Here is a 16,396-nt window from a genome sequence, read left to right as displayed (position 1 = left end):
AATGTGGCAGGGGGATGGGAACAAGTGCAGAGAGACAGAGGGGTGTAAAATGAGGGTAGAAGCAAAAAGTAGTAAGGTGAAAAGTAAAAGTGGCAGGCAGGCAAATCCAGGGCAAAAAGCAAAAAGAGCCACTTTTCAACATAATTGTATAAGTGCTAAGAGTGTTGTAAAAACAAGCCTGAAGGCTTTGTGTGTCAATGCGAGGAGCATTTGTAACAAGGTGGATGAATTGAATGTGCAGGTAGTTATTAATATGATATAGTTGGGATCACAGAGACATGGCTCCAGGGTGACCAAGGATGGGAGCTCAACATCCAGAGATGTTCAATATTCAGGAGGGATAGACAAGAAAGAAAAGGAGGTGGGGTAGCATTGCTGGTTAGAGAGGAGATTAATGCAATAGAAAGGAAGGACATTAGTCTGGAGGATGTGGACTCAATATGGGTAGAGCTGCATAACACTAATGGGCAGAAAACGCTGGTGGGAGTTGTGTACAGGCCACCTAACAGTAGTAGTGAGGTTGAGGATGGCATTAAACAGGAAATTAGAAATGCGTGCAATAAAGGAACAGTAGTTATAATGGGTGACTTCAATCTACATATAGATTGGGTGAACCAAATTGGTAAGGGTGCTGAGGAAGAGGATTTCTTGGAATGTATGCGGGATGGTTTTCTGAACCAACATGTCGAGGAACCAGCTAGAGAGCAGACCATTCTAGATTGGGTATTGAGCAATGAGGAAGGGTTAGTTAGCAATCTTGTCATGCGAGGCCCCTTGGGTAAGAGTGACCATAATATGGTGGAATTCTTCATTAAGATGGAGAGTGACATAGTTAATTCAGAAACAAAGGTTCTGAACTTAAAGAAGGGTACCTTTGAAGGTATGAGACGTGAATTAGCTAAGATAGACTGGCAAATGATACTTAAAGGGTTGACAGTAGATATGCAATGGCAAGCATTTAAAGATCGCATGGATGAACTACAACAATTGTTCATCCCAGTTTGGCAAAAGAATAAACCAGGGAAGGTAGTGCACCCGTGGCTGACAAGGGAAATTAGGGATAGTATCAAGTCCAAAGAAGAAACATATAAATTAGCAAAAAAAAGCGGCACACCTGAGGACTGGGATAAATTCAGAGACCAGCAGAGGAGGACAAAGGGCTTAATTAGGAAAGGGAAAAAAGATTATGAGAGAAAGCTGACAGGGAACATAAAAACTGACTGTGAAAGCTTTTATAGATACGTGAAAAGAAAAAGATTGGTCAAGACATATGTAGGTCCTTTACAGTCAGAAACAGGTGAATTGATCATAGGAAACAAAGACATGGCAGACCAATTGAATAACTACTTTGGTTCTGTCTTCACTAAGGAGGACATAAATAATCTTCCGGAAATAGTAAGGGACCGAGGGTCTAGTGAGATGGAGGAACTGAGGGAAATACATGTTAGTAGGGAAGTGGTGTTAGGTAAATTGAAGGGATTAAAGGCAGATAAATCCCCAGGGCCAGATGGTCTGCATCCCAGAGTGCTTAAGGAAGTAGCCCAAGAAATAGTGGATGCATCAGCGATAATTTTTCAAAACTCCTTAGATTCTGGATTAGTTCCTGAGGATTGGAGGGTGGCTAATGTAACCCCACTTTTTAAAAAAGGGAGAGAAACCAAGGAATTATAGACCGGTTAGTCTGACATCGGTGCTGGGGAAAATGCTAGAGTCAGTTATCAAAGATGTGATAACAGCACATTTGGAAAGAGGTGAAATCATCGGACAAAGTCAGCATGGATTTGTGAAAGGAAAATCATGTCTGACGAATCTTATAGAAATTTTTGAAGATGTAACTAGTGGAGTGGATAGGGGAGAGCCAGTGGATGTGGTATATTTAGATTTTCAAAAGGCTTTTGACAAGTTCCCACACAGGAGATTAGTGTGCAAACTTAAAGCACACAGTATTGGGGGTATGGTATTGATGTGTATAGAGAATTGGTTGGCAGACTGGAAGCAAAGAGTGGGAGTAAATGGGACCTTTTCAGAATGGCAGGCAGTGACTAGTGGGGTACCGCAAGGCTCAGTGCTGGGATCCCAGTTGTTTACAATATATATTAATGATTTAGATGAGGGAATTAAATGCAACATCTCCAAGTTTGCAGATGACACGAAGCTGGGCGGTGGTGTTAGCTGTGAGGAGGATGCTAAGAGGATGCAGGGTGACTTGGATAGGTTAAGTGAGTGGGCAAATTCATGGCTGATGCAATTTAATGTGGATAAATGTGAGGTTATCCACTTTGGTTGCAAGAACAGGAAAACAGATTATTGTCTGAACGGTGGCCGATTAGGAAAAGGGGAGATGCAACGAGACCTGGGTGTCATTGTACACGAGTCATTGAAGGTGGGCATGCAGGTACAGCAGGCGGTGAAAAAGGCAAATGGTATGTTGGCATTCATAGCAAAAGGATTTGAGTACAGGAGCAGGGAGGTTCTACTGCAGTTGTACAAGGCCTTGGTGAGACCGCACCTAGAGTATTGTGTGCAATTTTGGTCCCCTAATCTGAGGAAAGACATTCTTGCCAAAGAGGGAGTACAGAGAAGGTTCACCAGATTGATTCCTGGGATGGCAGGACTTTCATATGAAGAAAGACTGGATCGACTAGGCTTATACTCACTGGAATTCAGAAGATTGAGGGGGGATCTTATTGAAACGTATAAAATTCTAAAGGAATTGGACAGGCTAGATGCAGGAAGATTGTTTCCGATGTTGGGGAAGTCCAGAATGAGGGGTCACAGTTTAAGGATAAAGGGGGAGCCTTTTAGGACCGAGATGAGGAAAAACTTCTTCACACAGAGAGTGGTGAATCTGTGGAATTCTCTGCCACAGGAAACAGTTGAGGCCGGTTCATTGGCTATATTTAAGAGGAAGTTAGATATGGCCCTTGTGGCTAAAGTGATCAGGGGTATGGAGAGAAAGCAGGTACAGGTTCTGAGTTGGATGATCAGCCATGATCATACTGAATGGCGGTGCAGGCTCAAAGGGCTGAATGGCCTACTCCTGCACCTATTTTCTATGTTTCTATGAACTGAGGAATGCAGTAGGACAAAGACATCTTGAAACACTTTGCTGCATGCTTGAGTGCTCAGTTGGGGGGGGAGGGGGCGCCAATGCTTTTTTTGCTGGTGGGGGAGGGGGATCGTTGCCTGCTGCTGCTTGTGCATGGGGGGGGAAGGGGGGGGGGCTTTGGAGTTCTAACGTTTTAACTGTCATTCATTCTTTGGGGCACTCCTCTGTTTTTGCGTTACATTTCTCTAACATTAAATATACCTACTGAACATGTCCATAACTCATTGAAAGTGGTGGCACAGGTGCATAGGATTGTCAAGGAATCTCATGGCACAGTGGCCTTTGAATCAAAGTATTGAGTACAGGAGGTGGGATGTTATGTTGAAGTTGTACAAGACGTTGGTGAGGCCTAATTTAGAGTACTGTGTACAGTTTTTGTCAACTACCTACAGGAAAGTTGTAAATAAGGTTGAAAGAATGCAGAGAAAATTTTCAAGGATGTTGCTGGGACTGGAGTTATAAGGAAAGATCAAATAGGTCAGGGCTTTATTCCTTATAGAAGAACACAGAAGAGTGAGAGGAGATTTGATAGAAGTATTCAAAATTATGAGTATAGAGCAAATGCGAACAGGCCATGTTCCTCTGGGGTTGGTGGGACTACAACTAGGGGTTGGGTTAAGGGTGAAAGGTGAAAAGCTTAAGGGGAAAACAAGAGGTATATTCTCCACTCAGAGGGTCGTGAGAGAGTGGAATGAGCTGCATGTGAGCTCGATTTCAAATGTTTAGAAGAGGTTTGGATTGGTACATGGATGGCAGGGATACGCAGGGCTATGGTCAGGGTGCAGGTCAATGGGAGTAGGCAGTTTAAATGGCTCAGCATGGACTAGATGGGCTGAAGGGTCTGTTTCTCGGCTGTGCTTTTCAATGACTCTGTGACTAACTAATGAGTGTTGTACAACTGCTATCAGAAGCTGCTGTATTAAAATGTAAAAGCCACTCTGTGGAAATGCATTTGCAGATGAAACTGCAAAAGGTCAGCACGGGAAGGGGCAAAAGTAGTACAAATACCACTGAGAAAATACATAACAAACCAGACAACTGAAACACAGTTGAACTCTGTATCACAGATGAACATACAAGATACTTGAGAGATGCAAGCACGATGCTCTAACTGGGAAAAGTGGTTCTGGATGGAGAATGGTGGGAAATTAAACAGTGATGGAGTATGGAGATATGCCACTAGTCATAGACTTGTAGCTCCAACTACGTTGCTCCCTTATCTGGCATGGCAAATATACTCCCTAGGACACAAAGAATGGAAAAGATGATCAACTGATTCTCCCAGTGGCAGTGGAATCCAAAGTTCAAAGCACAGGCATTTGAAAGGTGCAGAACGAGACCTGGAGCAGCAAGAAAGCTACCACAATTAAGTACTCCTGCCCAACCTGGTCCATTTTTATATCTACAAGTGGACTACATTACTTTGCCAAACTGTCCAGGGTAATAGAAGACAAGTTTTCAAGAAGGGTGGAGGCTATTCCAGCATAGAAAGCTACTGCCACACACAGCAAAGCCTCTGATCACGGACTATATTCCTAAATGGGGATCGCCATGTTACATCGACTTTGACGAAGGAACACTTTTCACTCGGAGTATTTATCAGAATTCAGTCGACTGATACAACACTGAATGGTCTTTTTGTTGTCCACATCACTCAGAGTCATCAGGACGTCAAACAAATGAATGGGCCCATCAAACAATGACTGAGCATCACGAGCAAGGCACATGGCTCCTCCCATGGTCAGAGCAGCCCCAAACACGAAAACTAAACCAGGTTCATTTGAGGTGGTAACAGGGCATCCTATGTTCCTGTTGGGAACTCGCGATCTCAGAGAGGTCGATACAGACATTATGTTAACTATTGTGTGAAATTAACCCAAGCTGTCCAGTCTGCATCTCAACAGTTTCTGCCATTTGCAGTGATCCAACAGGAGGAGGACACACCCTGATTTCTGGCAAGTGGGTCCTGATTAAGGAACCACACAAGGAACCACTGGGAGCTGGATGGGTAAGTCCTTATCAAGCACTGTTAATTACCAGTACAAAGAGAAGGGAAAAGTAAGTGGGGATACAACAGTCACTACAAGCGGCGTTAGTCACTGCAAGCGAGCTGAAGTGGTGCCCAGTGACAACAAGCACTGTAGTTAGTGTGTTAGTAACCTCTTGCACAAATGCCTACACAGCTGGACTACAATGAGCAAATTACTAACCACCCAGAGGATTTTAAATAAATTGACAACTACTGGACATTATAAAGTGTATTCTAATACTATTGACTGACATTATGCCTGGGATTCATTATTCTCAACGGAGAGATAAATATACCATGATCATGTCTCCCACATACCATCTTAAAGTGAATCATTTATGTAAATATGATGTGTGATTTAGGGAATCACATCATATCTGACCCTTTTCATATGTTATCCTGGGATATCTCTAAATCTACATCTGATGTTCATGAGAAAGCTATTCAATCTTTCCATGTATTCACTATAAAAGCTACGTTTTGTTTGAGTTCAGAAGGTACCATTCTAGTTGGGCATAGTTCATGCAATTAAAGAAACACAGAAAACCCACAGCACAATACAGGCCCTTCCGCCCACGATGCTGTGCCGAACATGTACTTACTTTAGAAGTTACCTAGGGTTACCCATAGCCCTCTATTTTTCTAAGCTCCATGTACCTATCCAGGAGCCTCTTAAAAGACCCTATTGAATCCACCTCCACCACTGTCACCGGTGCAGCCCATTCCATGCACTCACCACTCTCTGCGTAAAAAAAAACTTACCCTGAGATCTCCTCTGTACCTACTTCCAAGCACCTTAAACCTGTGCTCTCTTGTACTAGCCATTTCAGCCTTGGGAAAAAGCCTCTGACTATCCACATGATCAATGTCTCTCATCATCTTATACACCTCTATCAGGTCACCTCTCATCCTTCGCTGCTCCAAGGAGAAAAGGTCGCATTCACTCAACCTATTCTCATAAGGCATGCTCCCCAATCCAGGCAGCATTTTTGTGAATCTCCTCTGCATTCTCTCTATAGTTTCCACATCCTTCCTGTAGTGAGGCGACCAGAACTGAGCACAGTACTCCAAGTGGGGTCTGATTGCACTCTATTTTCTCCTAAATGGGGTAACAACTCTGGAATTTCCATGGATTATCAGAAAAATAAAACAATTCAACAAAGCTCCTGTCAAGTAATAAGAAACGTTCTAAGTTTATGGAACAATAAATATTTTATGGAGCCTACAACTCTCTTCTACACAATCGAGTAGGATCTTGTTCAGAGTATGTTTTAACTGCCATGAGACAGATACCTTACAAATCTGCAAGTAAACGAGATATTTCAGAAGATCATTTTGCATCAGTTTTACTCCCATTTTATGGTCTTGCAAGGAGTATAAGAGCAATTAAAAATATTGCTACACCTTAGAAAAAAGTAAGTAATGACACTGCTAAAAGCCTTGGAAGTAACAAATGGAAATACGTTACTTAAATAACATATTAAATATGTTACTTATGTTACTTAAAAGTAACAATGAAAATGATCGCCATGTGTATGACAGTTCTTCAAAATCATATGGCTGTGGCAACCCACTTCCTAGCGCACTCGAACCGGCTCACAAATAGCCAGCGCGCCGGCATAAAGACCAGTCCCAAAAGGGCGCCGGGTCTGCCTCACCAACAAAGGGAAAAGCCCGCGGGGGACTGTGAATACGTGCCTCCTACAGCATCCGTGCCCGGGGAGGGCGGGATCAGGGAGGCTTTAAAGCGAAGCTCGAATAAAATCTTCTTTAACTGCAGTTTACTGACTCTGTGTCGTTATTACAGCGCTGCGTGTAGCACACCGCTACATGGCATTAGATCTTCTCTTAGGAGTTAGACGGGGGAAGAGGAAACATGCACAAGGATGTTAGGATCCTTCTCACATGAGAATGCTACTCAACTATAAAAGTTCAGTTATACGCCGAGAAAACTAGCCCTATGGCCATGGTATCTGTGCCTGCCATCAAATACTCATCTGTACTAAACCCATTTCCAGCAACTAGCCTGTAGCATTCCATGCAAGAGCTTTTTCAAATGTTTATCCAAGGACATTGTAAATCATCCTTGTAAAGTACCCGACTCCACCACTCCCTCAGGCAATGTGTTCCAGATTTCAACCATCTATTCTTAAAATCACCTCTAAATCTCATCTCTTGACTTAAACATTTGCCCTCTGGTTATAGATATACTTACTAAGGGGAGATGCTTCCCAGTAACTACCCCATCTATGCCTCTCATCATTGTGTATACTTCAATCCCCTTAGCCTTGCCTGCTCCAAGGACCATTCACTCTGTCTGGTCAGGTTATCTTCATAAGCAAAATTCTCCATCCCAGGCAATGACCCAGATGAATACCCAGCATAAACACGTTCTTCCTCAAGCCTGGCGATCAGAAAATAACAGTGGGCAAACTAATGTTTTATAGTCTTGCACTACCACTTCCCTACTCCCGAGCAACATCATCTGCACTAGGATCCTTAAGCACACAAACCAGCATTGTGGGGTTCCTCAGTAATTCTGAGCATATTGTCTCATTTGCCATTGCTTTCACCATCTTACCAACTCATCAATAATTATTCTTTAGCCAAAGAACACCCTCCTCCCTAGAAAAAGCACCATCAGTTTGTCTCCTCAGGTGATCTTACTGATTACACTTCCTGCTCTTTCTCCAGATTAATGACTCGTACAAGAAACAGCACATCCCTGAACATCAACAGCAGGTTTTAAACTGCAGATCAACCCTCCACCGTCATCCTCTACCTCCCATCGCCAAGCCAATTTTAGATCCAATTTACTTAATTGTCCTGGATCCCATGGGCCCTCATCTCGAGACCAATCTCCTATCTCCCAAGTGACAAAGGCCTTACTTAAATCCATGAATGATTACCATACATCAACTATACTTTTCACATCCACACACTTGGTGACCTCTTTGAAAATCCAATCAAGTTCATTGTGCAATATCTTCCTTAATTAAACCATGCTCTTGATCCTTGTATAACGCCCATCTTTCTGAGTACAGATTAATCCTGTTCCTTGCATTCTTCTTTCAAAGTAGTTTACTATCACTGATATTAGATTTACTGGCCTGTAATTACCTAGCTGTCCCCTCGAATAAAAACTACCTCAACTACTGAACTTCAGTCATCTGGCACTTTGCCTGTGGCCAAGGAAGAAGATTTGAAAATTTCTGTCAGAGGCCCAGCAATCTCATCCCTTTTCCCTCCTAAAATAGCCTGGGATACACTTAAGGCTCTTGGAATTTAATCAGCTTAAGTCTGTTAGGATATCAACAACAATACTGCAGCAATGCCATAGACAGACTTACAGAGGCATACAGTTCCAATAGTTGACAGTTTTCTGACCTCTGCATCAGAGGTCAGGTGTTCTGAAGTCAATTGCTGATCAAACCTTGGTACATCTTGACCAATTTGGCTCAGCAATTCACTGAATAAAGTCTAATCAGTGAAAGGAAACAGTTTTATATTTAATTCAAGGTGCTGAAGTTCATAACCTATTCACCATTTAATAAAATATGTGGCAGGGTTTTAAACGAGTTAAGTACAAACACCGTGTGTATTTTGTCACTAAATGATGACAGTGTTCCATTGCAAGCTGATATAGAGGTTAGGTGAATCTAAAACAACATGACAATTTAAAGCAGTGTTTTGAAATTAATATACAAATGCCTTTTTATTCTGTTCCCAATAATTTACATAATGGTGATAATTGGCTTAATTCTATAGACTGTCAATTGAGAAACGATCATTTTAATAACACAAATGTGCTTTTTTTTAAAAAAATGCTCCTCAAGGCAAATGAGAGTTGATGGCAAGATCAACATTAAATATCTCTCTTCAGTATCCTGGAGGCCCAGATAATGGGCTACCTTCTTGAACTGCTCAAACTCTGATAAAAACTGCTGCATTTCTGATAGACAAAGACATCCAGGGTTTAAAAGGACCAATAAGTATGGTGACTGAATCAGCATGAGGAGGTATGCAATTTGGAGCAGAATTGGTAGATATTACCGTAGATTCCGGATTATAAGCCGCTACTTTTTTCCCACATTTTGAACAGCTTTGAACTCTGCGGCCTTTAATCCAGAGCAGCTAATACATGGTTTTTTTTCATGCCGCCTCGTAAACATTTTGCCTCGTAACAGTAGACCAATAAAATTGATGAGTAGTTCACAGAGGTCCAATGAAATTGTACGATAAATCAAGCGCACTTTCACAATTAAATTATTGTAAATCAGTCATTTGTACACACCCACATCAACATGGAAAATACTCGAAGAAAAGCAAGACCCGAGCGCGTCAGACCCGAGCGCACCAGACCCGATTAGACCCGATCGCGTTACGCAAGCGCGTCAGACCCGAGCGCGTCAGACCCGATTAGACCCGATCGCGTTACGCAAGCGCGTCAGACCCGATCGCGTTACGCAAGCGCGTCAGACCCGAGCGCATCAGACCCGATTAGACCCGATCGCGTTACGCAAGCGCGTCAGACCCGAGCGCATCAGACCCGATTAGACCCGATCGCGTTACGCAAGCGCGTCAGACCCGATTAGACCCGATCGCGTCAGACCCGAGCGAAAACGCTGCTTTTAAGTTAAAGGCGATCAATAACTTTTCCTGGTAGGCTGCAGTATATATATTTTTACCAGTCGCTAGGAGATATTGGAATGTTGTTCAGTAAAAAAGTATACGCAACGTATATTTAAAAGTAGCCGCGTTACAGGCACGGTTCGAAAAAAAGCATTTGCAATATGTATTTGTTTATGTTACCATATGGATTTAATTAAAAGTTAAAAAATCCTCACGTGTAATATCTTTCTGTGTAAATATCTCATATTACAACGTGGGACACCTGCGGCCGAAAATCCGGTGCGGCCTGTACAAGTAAAAAATTGATTTTCTTTCTAAAATTAGAGCCAGCGGCTTTTAATCAGGTGCGCTCTGTAGTCCGGAATCTACGGTAGTAATCTGATGTCCTCCACTGATGCTAACCAGTGGAGGCGGCAGGTTTTGGAGATATTGTTGAAGATGCTATAGTGCGGCACTGCAGCTTGAGCACGCCAGCGGCAGAGGTTGGAAATTGTCAAACGTGTTAGGTGGAATGAGACTTGCTTTGAAATTTAAGTAACCATATAACAATTACCGCATGGAAACAGGCCATCTTGGCCCTTCTAGTCCGTGCCGAACACTTACTCTCACCTAGTCCCACCGACCTGCAATATAACCATTTAAGTATTGGAGAAGCACTCACTTGCATAAATGAAGCACGTTCCAACGTTTCAAGGGATATGGGGAGAGGGCAGGAACGGGGTACTGATTGTGTATGATCAGCCATGATCACAGTGAATGGTGGTGCTGGCTAGAAGGGCCAAATGGCCTACTCCTGCACCTACTGTCTATTGTCTTAACACACCCCTAATAAGTCTTGTGGTGGAAAGAAAGGATGTGTGGGGTTTCAGGTCTTGGTTTTTATAACTGTGGTGTATGTGTGGTTGGTCAATGGTGACCTCCAGCACATTGATGGGGGATTAATAACGTATTGTCTTTAAAAGTCACTAGTTCATGAAATATTGTCCTCACTTCTCGAGGACCATGTCTTCTGATGGCATTTTACTAGTGCTCTTCCGGCACGAGTTCCTCTCAACTAGTTAGTCCATCCTGAATGTTGTCCAGGCCTAGCTTCATTAACTGAGGAGCTGAGTGGAACCGAGTACTCCATTATTCACTAATTAAAGCCACCCAACTGTCAGTATTTTTGTTTACATTGTTACATGATTTCTGCCTTACTAAATAAATGTCATCTATTGTTTTATCTCCCTTCTAATCATTTACATAAATTTTGACAGCTGTTTCCTTGCGGAGGTCAGTAACCAGGAAGCCAAATAATCAAAGTTAAAGTGTCCCTTTGTTAATGTGACCAGCAAGTTCTCCTGATATGGAATCCATTGCTGAGCAGGGGAAGCAGATGCTAAATTTTCAAATAGGGAATCGGATTTGTACCTGAAAAGGAAAAAAAACTTGCAAGCTGATGGTAAACGAGCAAAACGAATGGAGTTTGCTAACTGTCACCCGAGCCTGAGTATCTCCTTTCCTGTTTCATGATAACTCGGCCGCATATAGTTTTTATCAGCGGTGGCAAGATTTGATGCAGAATTGTAGAATTTGAAGATTAATATGAGGTTGGAAGTTAGGTTTGAATTACCTCCAGTGACTACCAAAAGACTCTCCTTTTTCTCTTTTTCAAAACGTGTTGCCATCTCCTCCTGTGACGCCTCTTCCTCTTCATTCTCCTCCTGGAGTCTCTTCATCCTCTCCATCAGAGCCTCCAATTCACAGACCGAGTCAGAAGTCTACAGAGCCATAAATTGATCATATGTTAGTGTAAAAGAGCACACGCACGCACGCACACAGTCAGTTCTTACGGGTTCCCCTGCATACAGCGCTAAAGGAAGAGTGCACAATGGAGAATATTGCCCCGAAGCAGACCATCGTAAAGCATAATCATGGCCAAGGAGATGTGAAAATATATTGTGAAAATCACTACATCCCAAGAGATCATATTCAGATCACAAGCTTTGCTTTACGAAAGAGTTCAGCTTTCTTTTTCTGTCATGATTTACATGCATCTTTCTAATCCTTACTATTTTGTCTTCTTTTCAGTTTCAGATTGAGATGGAAAATAAGCATATAGGGTTGGATTTTGTCCCTTTTGGCAATTGTCCTTGAAATTGAACAGCCATCTATGTTCATAAGTTGACTAATGAATGCATCAGTCATAGAAAAGTACAGCACAGAAACAGGCACTTCAGCCCATCTAGTCCATGCTGAACCATTTAAACTGCCTACTCCTAGTAACCTGCACCGGCACCACAGCCTTCCATACTCTATACGATTTATGTACCTATCCAAACTTCTCTTAAACACTGAGATTGAGCTTCATGTACCACTTGGACTGGCAGCTCATTCCACTCCCACTCTCACTCTCTGCATGAAGAAGCTCCCCCATCCTCCCCTTAAACTTTCCACCTTTCACCCTTAACCTCCAGTTTTAGTCTCACCAAACCGCAGTGGAAAAAGCCTGCTTGCATTTACCCTAACAATGCCCCTCATAATTTTGTACAAATCACACCTTACCATCTCTATAATGGTGGCATCCGTCGGTCTCGAGAGACCATGGATCTGCGCCTGGAGTTTCCAGGGCGCAGGCCTGGGCAGGCTTGTATGGGAGACCAGCAGTTGCCCGAGCTGCAGGCCTTCCCCTCTCCACGCCACCGATGTTGTCCAAGGGAAGGGCACTAGGACCCATGCAGCTTGGCACCGGTGACGTCGCAGAGCAATGTGTTGTTAAGTGCCTTGCTCAAGGACACAACACGCTGCCTCAGCTGAGGCTCGAACCAGTGACTTTCAGGTTACTAGTCTAATGCCTTGCCCACTAGGCCACGCGCCAACACATCTCTATCCTTTATAATATTGTATACACCTATTTCCACTAGCCTATGGTTTCCATCACTTAAAATCAAATGCTGCAGTTGCCGAGTGCAGTTTGCCCAGAGGTGGTGGCTCCATTTGGGAAAAGACATCATATGTTCCAAAGGGATCTACATTTCAGCATCAGGATCATCTCTTGGCTCCCTCTCGTCCGGAATCTAAACAATGTCAGCTGTTACGAGGAAGGCAGAGTGCGATCACATCTCACAATTGAAAACATGGATCTAGAAATCCTTTTAGCTTGTGCACAGTGCTGCATGGGGCTTGTAGTTGTTTTGGACAACATCTTGAAGTACCTATATTTTAAACACAAATAACAATCCATGTATATTTGGAAATCCTGGCTTTGCACCTCGATCTCTGTTCAAATTGCATGCTCAGTTTTTGCTCTTCAACAGCCTGCAGCAGGAAGGGATTGATCAGAGGAGAGGGTGGAGACTGGTGTGAGAACAAGAGTGCAAAGATTAGTTAGAGGTGAAAACGGCAGGAAGTGGAAATGGGGGGGGGGGGGGGGAAATGGTGTGTGTGTGTGTGTGTGTACACACACACTATAGTTGCATGAGTGGGTGTTGTGTATTTAATATTTTGGTAATCTTGTGCATACATAGTTTGATTAAGCATTCATGTTTGTCTAAACATTCATTACGGGTTATATTTATAAATATGTGAGTCGCATACGTCATCACGCTACCAAGTGATACATGCACACAACACTTAAAGTAAGCTTGAAGTTTGACCTGTATTCCCCGACTCCAGTGTCTTCCCTTAAATCAGTTTAATGTTTTGAAGTTACAAAACCTAACAGTGGACAGGTGGGCAGAGGTGATCAGCCATGAACGTATTGAACGGCATAGCACTCTCAAGGGGCCAAGTGGCCTATTTTTGTTCCTATAGACCCAATGTTCTTAGGACAGCTAAAAATAACTGTTATAACAACTTTTTGTAAGAAGGATTCCAACCTCACATGACTTCTCCTGGAAACTTCTTAATTCTATCCTCAAATCCAAATTTAAGATGGTGATTTATTAACGATTCAATCAGGGAAAATAGATTTCATATTTGCCTTAGAAAATAATTCATGATTCCTGAAATTCATCTTGGCCTTTTCTACCCCAAGACAAGAAAGACCAGTTTTTCAATTTCACGTTCACTTTGGTAAAGAATTCATGACTCATTATCTTTACTTTCCCTGCACCAGGACAAATGGGACCAACTATTCAATTCCAATCACACAAAAATAAGGCAGCATGCACTACAAGTTCTACGTGACTCATGCCTTGATATTGGTTTAGATCGACCCTAAGTGAACGCAACTTCCTCTTCTGTCACAGTTGCTTATGATTGTGCCCAACTTCAATCTCTAACTTTTTATTTTACTCACTATTTGACAGGAGTTAGCACAATGCCTCTACTTAAAATCAAAAAGGGTGATGAACACAGGACTGAGGATATTATATTTGAATGTACTCAGTATTTGGAATAGAATAGATGCTCTTGTAGCACAGCTAGAGAATGGCAGATATGGTGCCGTGGGCATCACTGAGACGTGGCTGAAAGAAAACCATAGTTCAGAGCCTAATGGACAGGCAAGTAGGCAAAGGGGGTGGGGTGGCTCTGTTGGTAAAAAAAAAATCAGATCTTAAGAAAGAGGAGACATAAAATCAGAAGATGTAGAATCCTTGTGGGGAGAGTTAAGAAACTGCAGGGGTAAAAAGACCCAGTTGGGAGTTATATACAGGCCCATGAACAGTGGCCAGTATGTGGGATATAAATTTCAACAGAAAATACGAGGAGGATAATGTTACGATAGTCATGGGGGATTTCAATATACAGGTAGATTAGGAAAATCAGATTGGCACCGGATCCCAAGAGAGGGAAGTTGCAGGATGCCTGCAAGGTGGCGTTACAGAGCAGCATGTGGTAATTCTGGATTGGGTGTTGTGTAATCACCCTAATTTGATTAGGAAGCTGAGGGTAGAGGAACCATTAGGAGACAGTGATCACAATATGATAGAATTCACCCTGCAGTTTGAGAGGCAGAAGATAAAGTTAGATGTATCAGCGTTGCAATGGAATAAAGCAAATTAGAGGCAAGCGAGAGGAGCTGGCCGAAGTTATTTGGAAGAGGGCCCTAGCAGGGATGACAGCAGAACACCATTGGTTGGTGTTTCTGGGGACTATTTGGAAGGTGCAGAATAGATACATCCTAAAAATGAAGAACTAGCATTTTAAAACCAACAGAAGACAACGAAAAAGCAATAAGGAGGGGAAAAAGAACCAATTATGACGGTAAGTTAGCAAAAATATTAAAGAAGATGTCAAAGGTTTTTCAGATACACAAGGAGTAAAGAGAGGCAAGATTGGACACTGAACCACTGGAAAATGATATTGGAGAGCTAGTTTTGGGAAACAAAGAAATGGCAGACAAACAAGTATTTTGTGTTCATCTTCACTGTGGAAGACATCAGCAGTATTCAAGAAATGCTGGAAATTTCTGAGTGTTGGGGACAGAAAGAGAATTCAACTAAGAGAATGTGCTGGGGAAGCTGGAAGGTCTGAAGGTATATCAGTCACCTGGGCCAGGTGGACGACATCCCACGATTCCGACAGAGGTAACTGAAGATATTGTTGAGCCATTAGTAATGATCTTTCAAGAATCCTTAGATTCTGGATTGGTTCCTGATGATTGGAAAATTACAAATATTACTCCACTCTTTAAGAGGGGAGGGAGGCAGAAGAAAGGAAATTATAGGCCTGTTAGCCTGACCTCAGTGATTGGGAAGATGCTGGAATCCATTCCAAAGGATGAGGTTTCAGGGTACTTGAAGGCACATGAAAAAATAGACCAAAGTCAGCATGGTTTCCTTACGGGGAAATCCTGCCTGACAAACCTGTTGAAATTCTTTAAGGAAATAACAGACAGGATAAATAGTCAGTGAATGTTGTTTGCTTGGATTTTCAGAAGGCCTTTGAAAAGGTGCTGAACATGAGATGGCTTAACAAGATAAAAGCTCATGGTATTACAGAAAAGATACTGGCATGGATGGAGCATTGGCTGATTGGCCGGAGACAAAGTGGGAATAAAGGGGGTCTGTTCTGATTGGCTGCTGGTGACAAAGTGATATTCCGCAGGGGTCGGTATTGGGACCGTTTCTTCTCACGTTATATGTCAACAATTTGGATGACAGAATTCATGAGCTTGTGGCCAAGTTTGCAGAAGACACAAAGATAGGTGGAGGGGCAGATAGTGTCGAGGAAGCAGGGAGTTTGCAGAAGAACTTGGATAGATTGGGAGAATGGGCAAAGAAGATGCAGATGAAAATATAGTTCAGGGAAGTGTACAGTCATGCACTTTGGTAGAAGGGATAAAGGTGTAGACTATTTTATAATGGGGAGAAAATTAAAAATCACAGGTGCAACGGGACTTGGGCGTCATTGTGCAGGATTCCGTAAAGGTTAACTTGTAGGTTGAGTCTGTGGTGAGGAAGGAAAATGTGATGTTAGTATTCATTTCAAGAGGACTAGAATACAAGAACAGGGATATGATGCTGAGGCTTTAAATTGCACTTGGAGTATTGTGAGCAGTTTTGGTCCACCTATCTATAAAGGGATGTGCCAGCATTGGAGATGGTCCAGAGGAGTTTCATGAAAATTATTCTGGGAAGGAAAGGGTTAATATATGAGGCACATTTGATGGCTCTGGGCCTGTACTCACTGGAGTTTAGAAG

The 16,396-nt window shown here is 42.6% G+C and overlaps 1 protein-coding gene across 2 annotated transcripts in view; it reads right to left on the bottom strand.

The window, feature by feature from the left end:
- LOC140726653 (sestrin-3-like) overlaps nucleotides 1–16,396 on the bottom strand; it is a 128,241-nt gene that overhangs the window by 32,006 nt on the left and 79,839 nt on the right. For both annotated transcript variants that reach the window (XM_073043312.1, XM_073043313.1), the window contains one exon: nucleotides 11,383–11,530. In XM_073043312.1, the coding sequence (XP_072899413.1) occupies nucleotides 11,383–11,530 (148 nt within the window). The remainder of the gene's footprint in view (nucleotides 1–11,382; nucleotides 11,531–16,396) is intronic.

Source organism: Hemitrygon akajei, chromosome 4 (genome assembly GCF_048418815.1).
Source record: "Hemitrygon akajei chromosome 4, sHemAka1.3, whole genome shotgun sequence".
Classification (NCBI taxonomy): domain Eukaryota; kingdom Metazoa; phylum Chordata; class Chondrichthyes; order Myliobatiformes; family Dasyatidae; genus Hemitrygon; species Hemitrygon akajei.
This window is presented reverse-complemented; position numbering and strand designations above follow the sequence as displayed.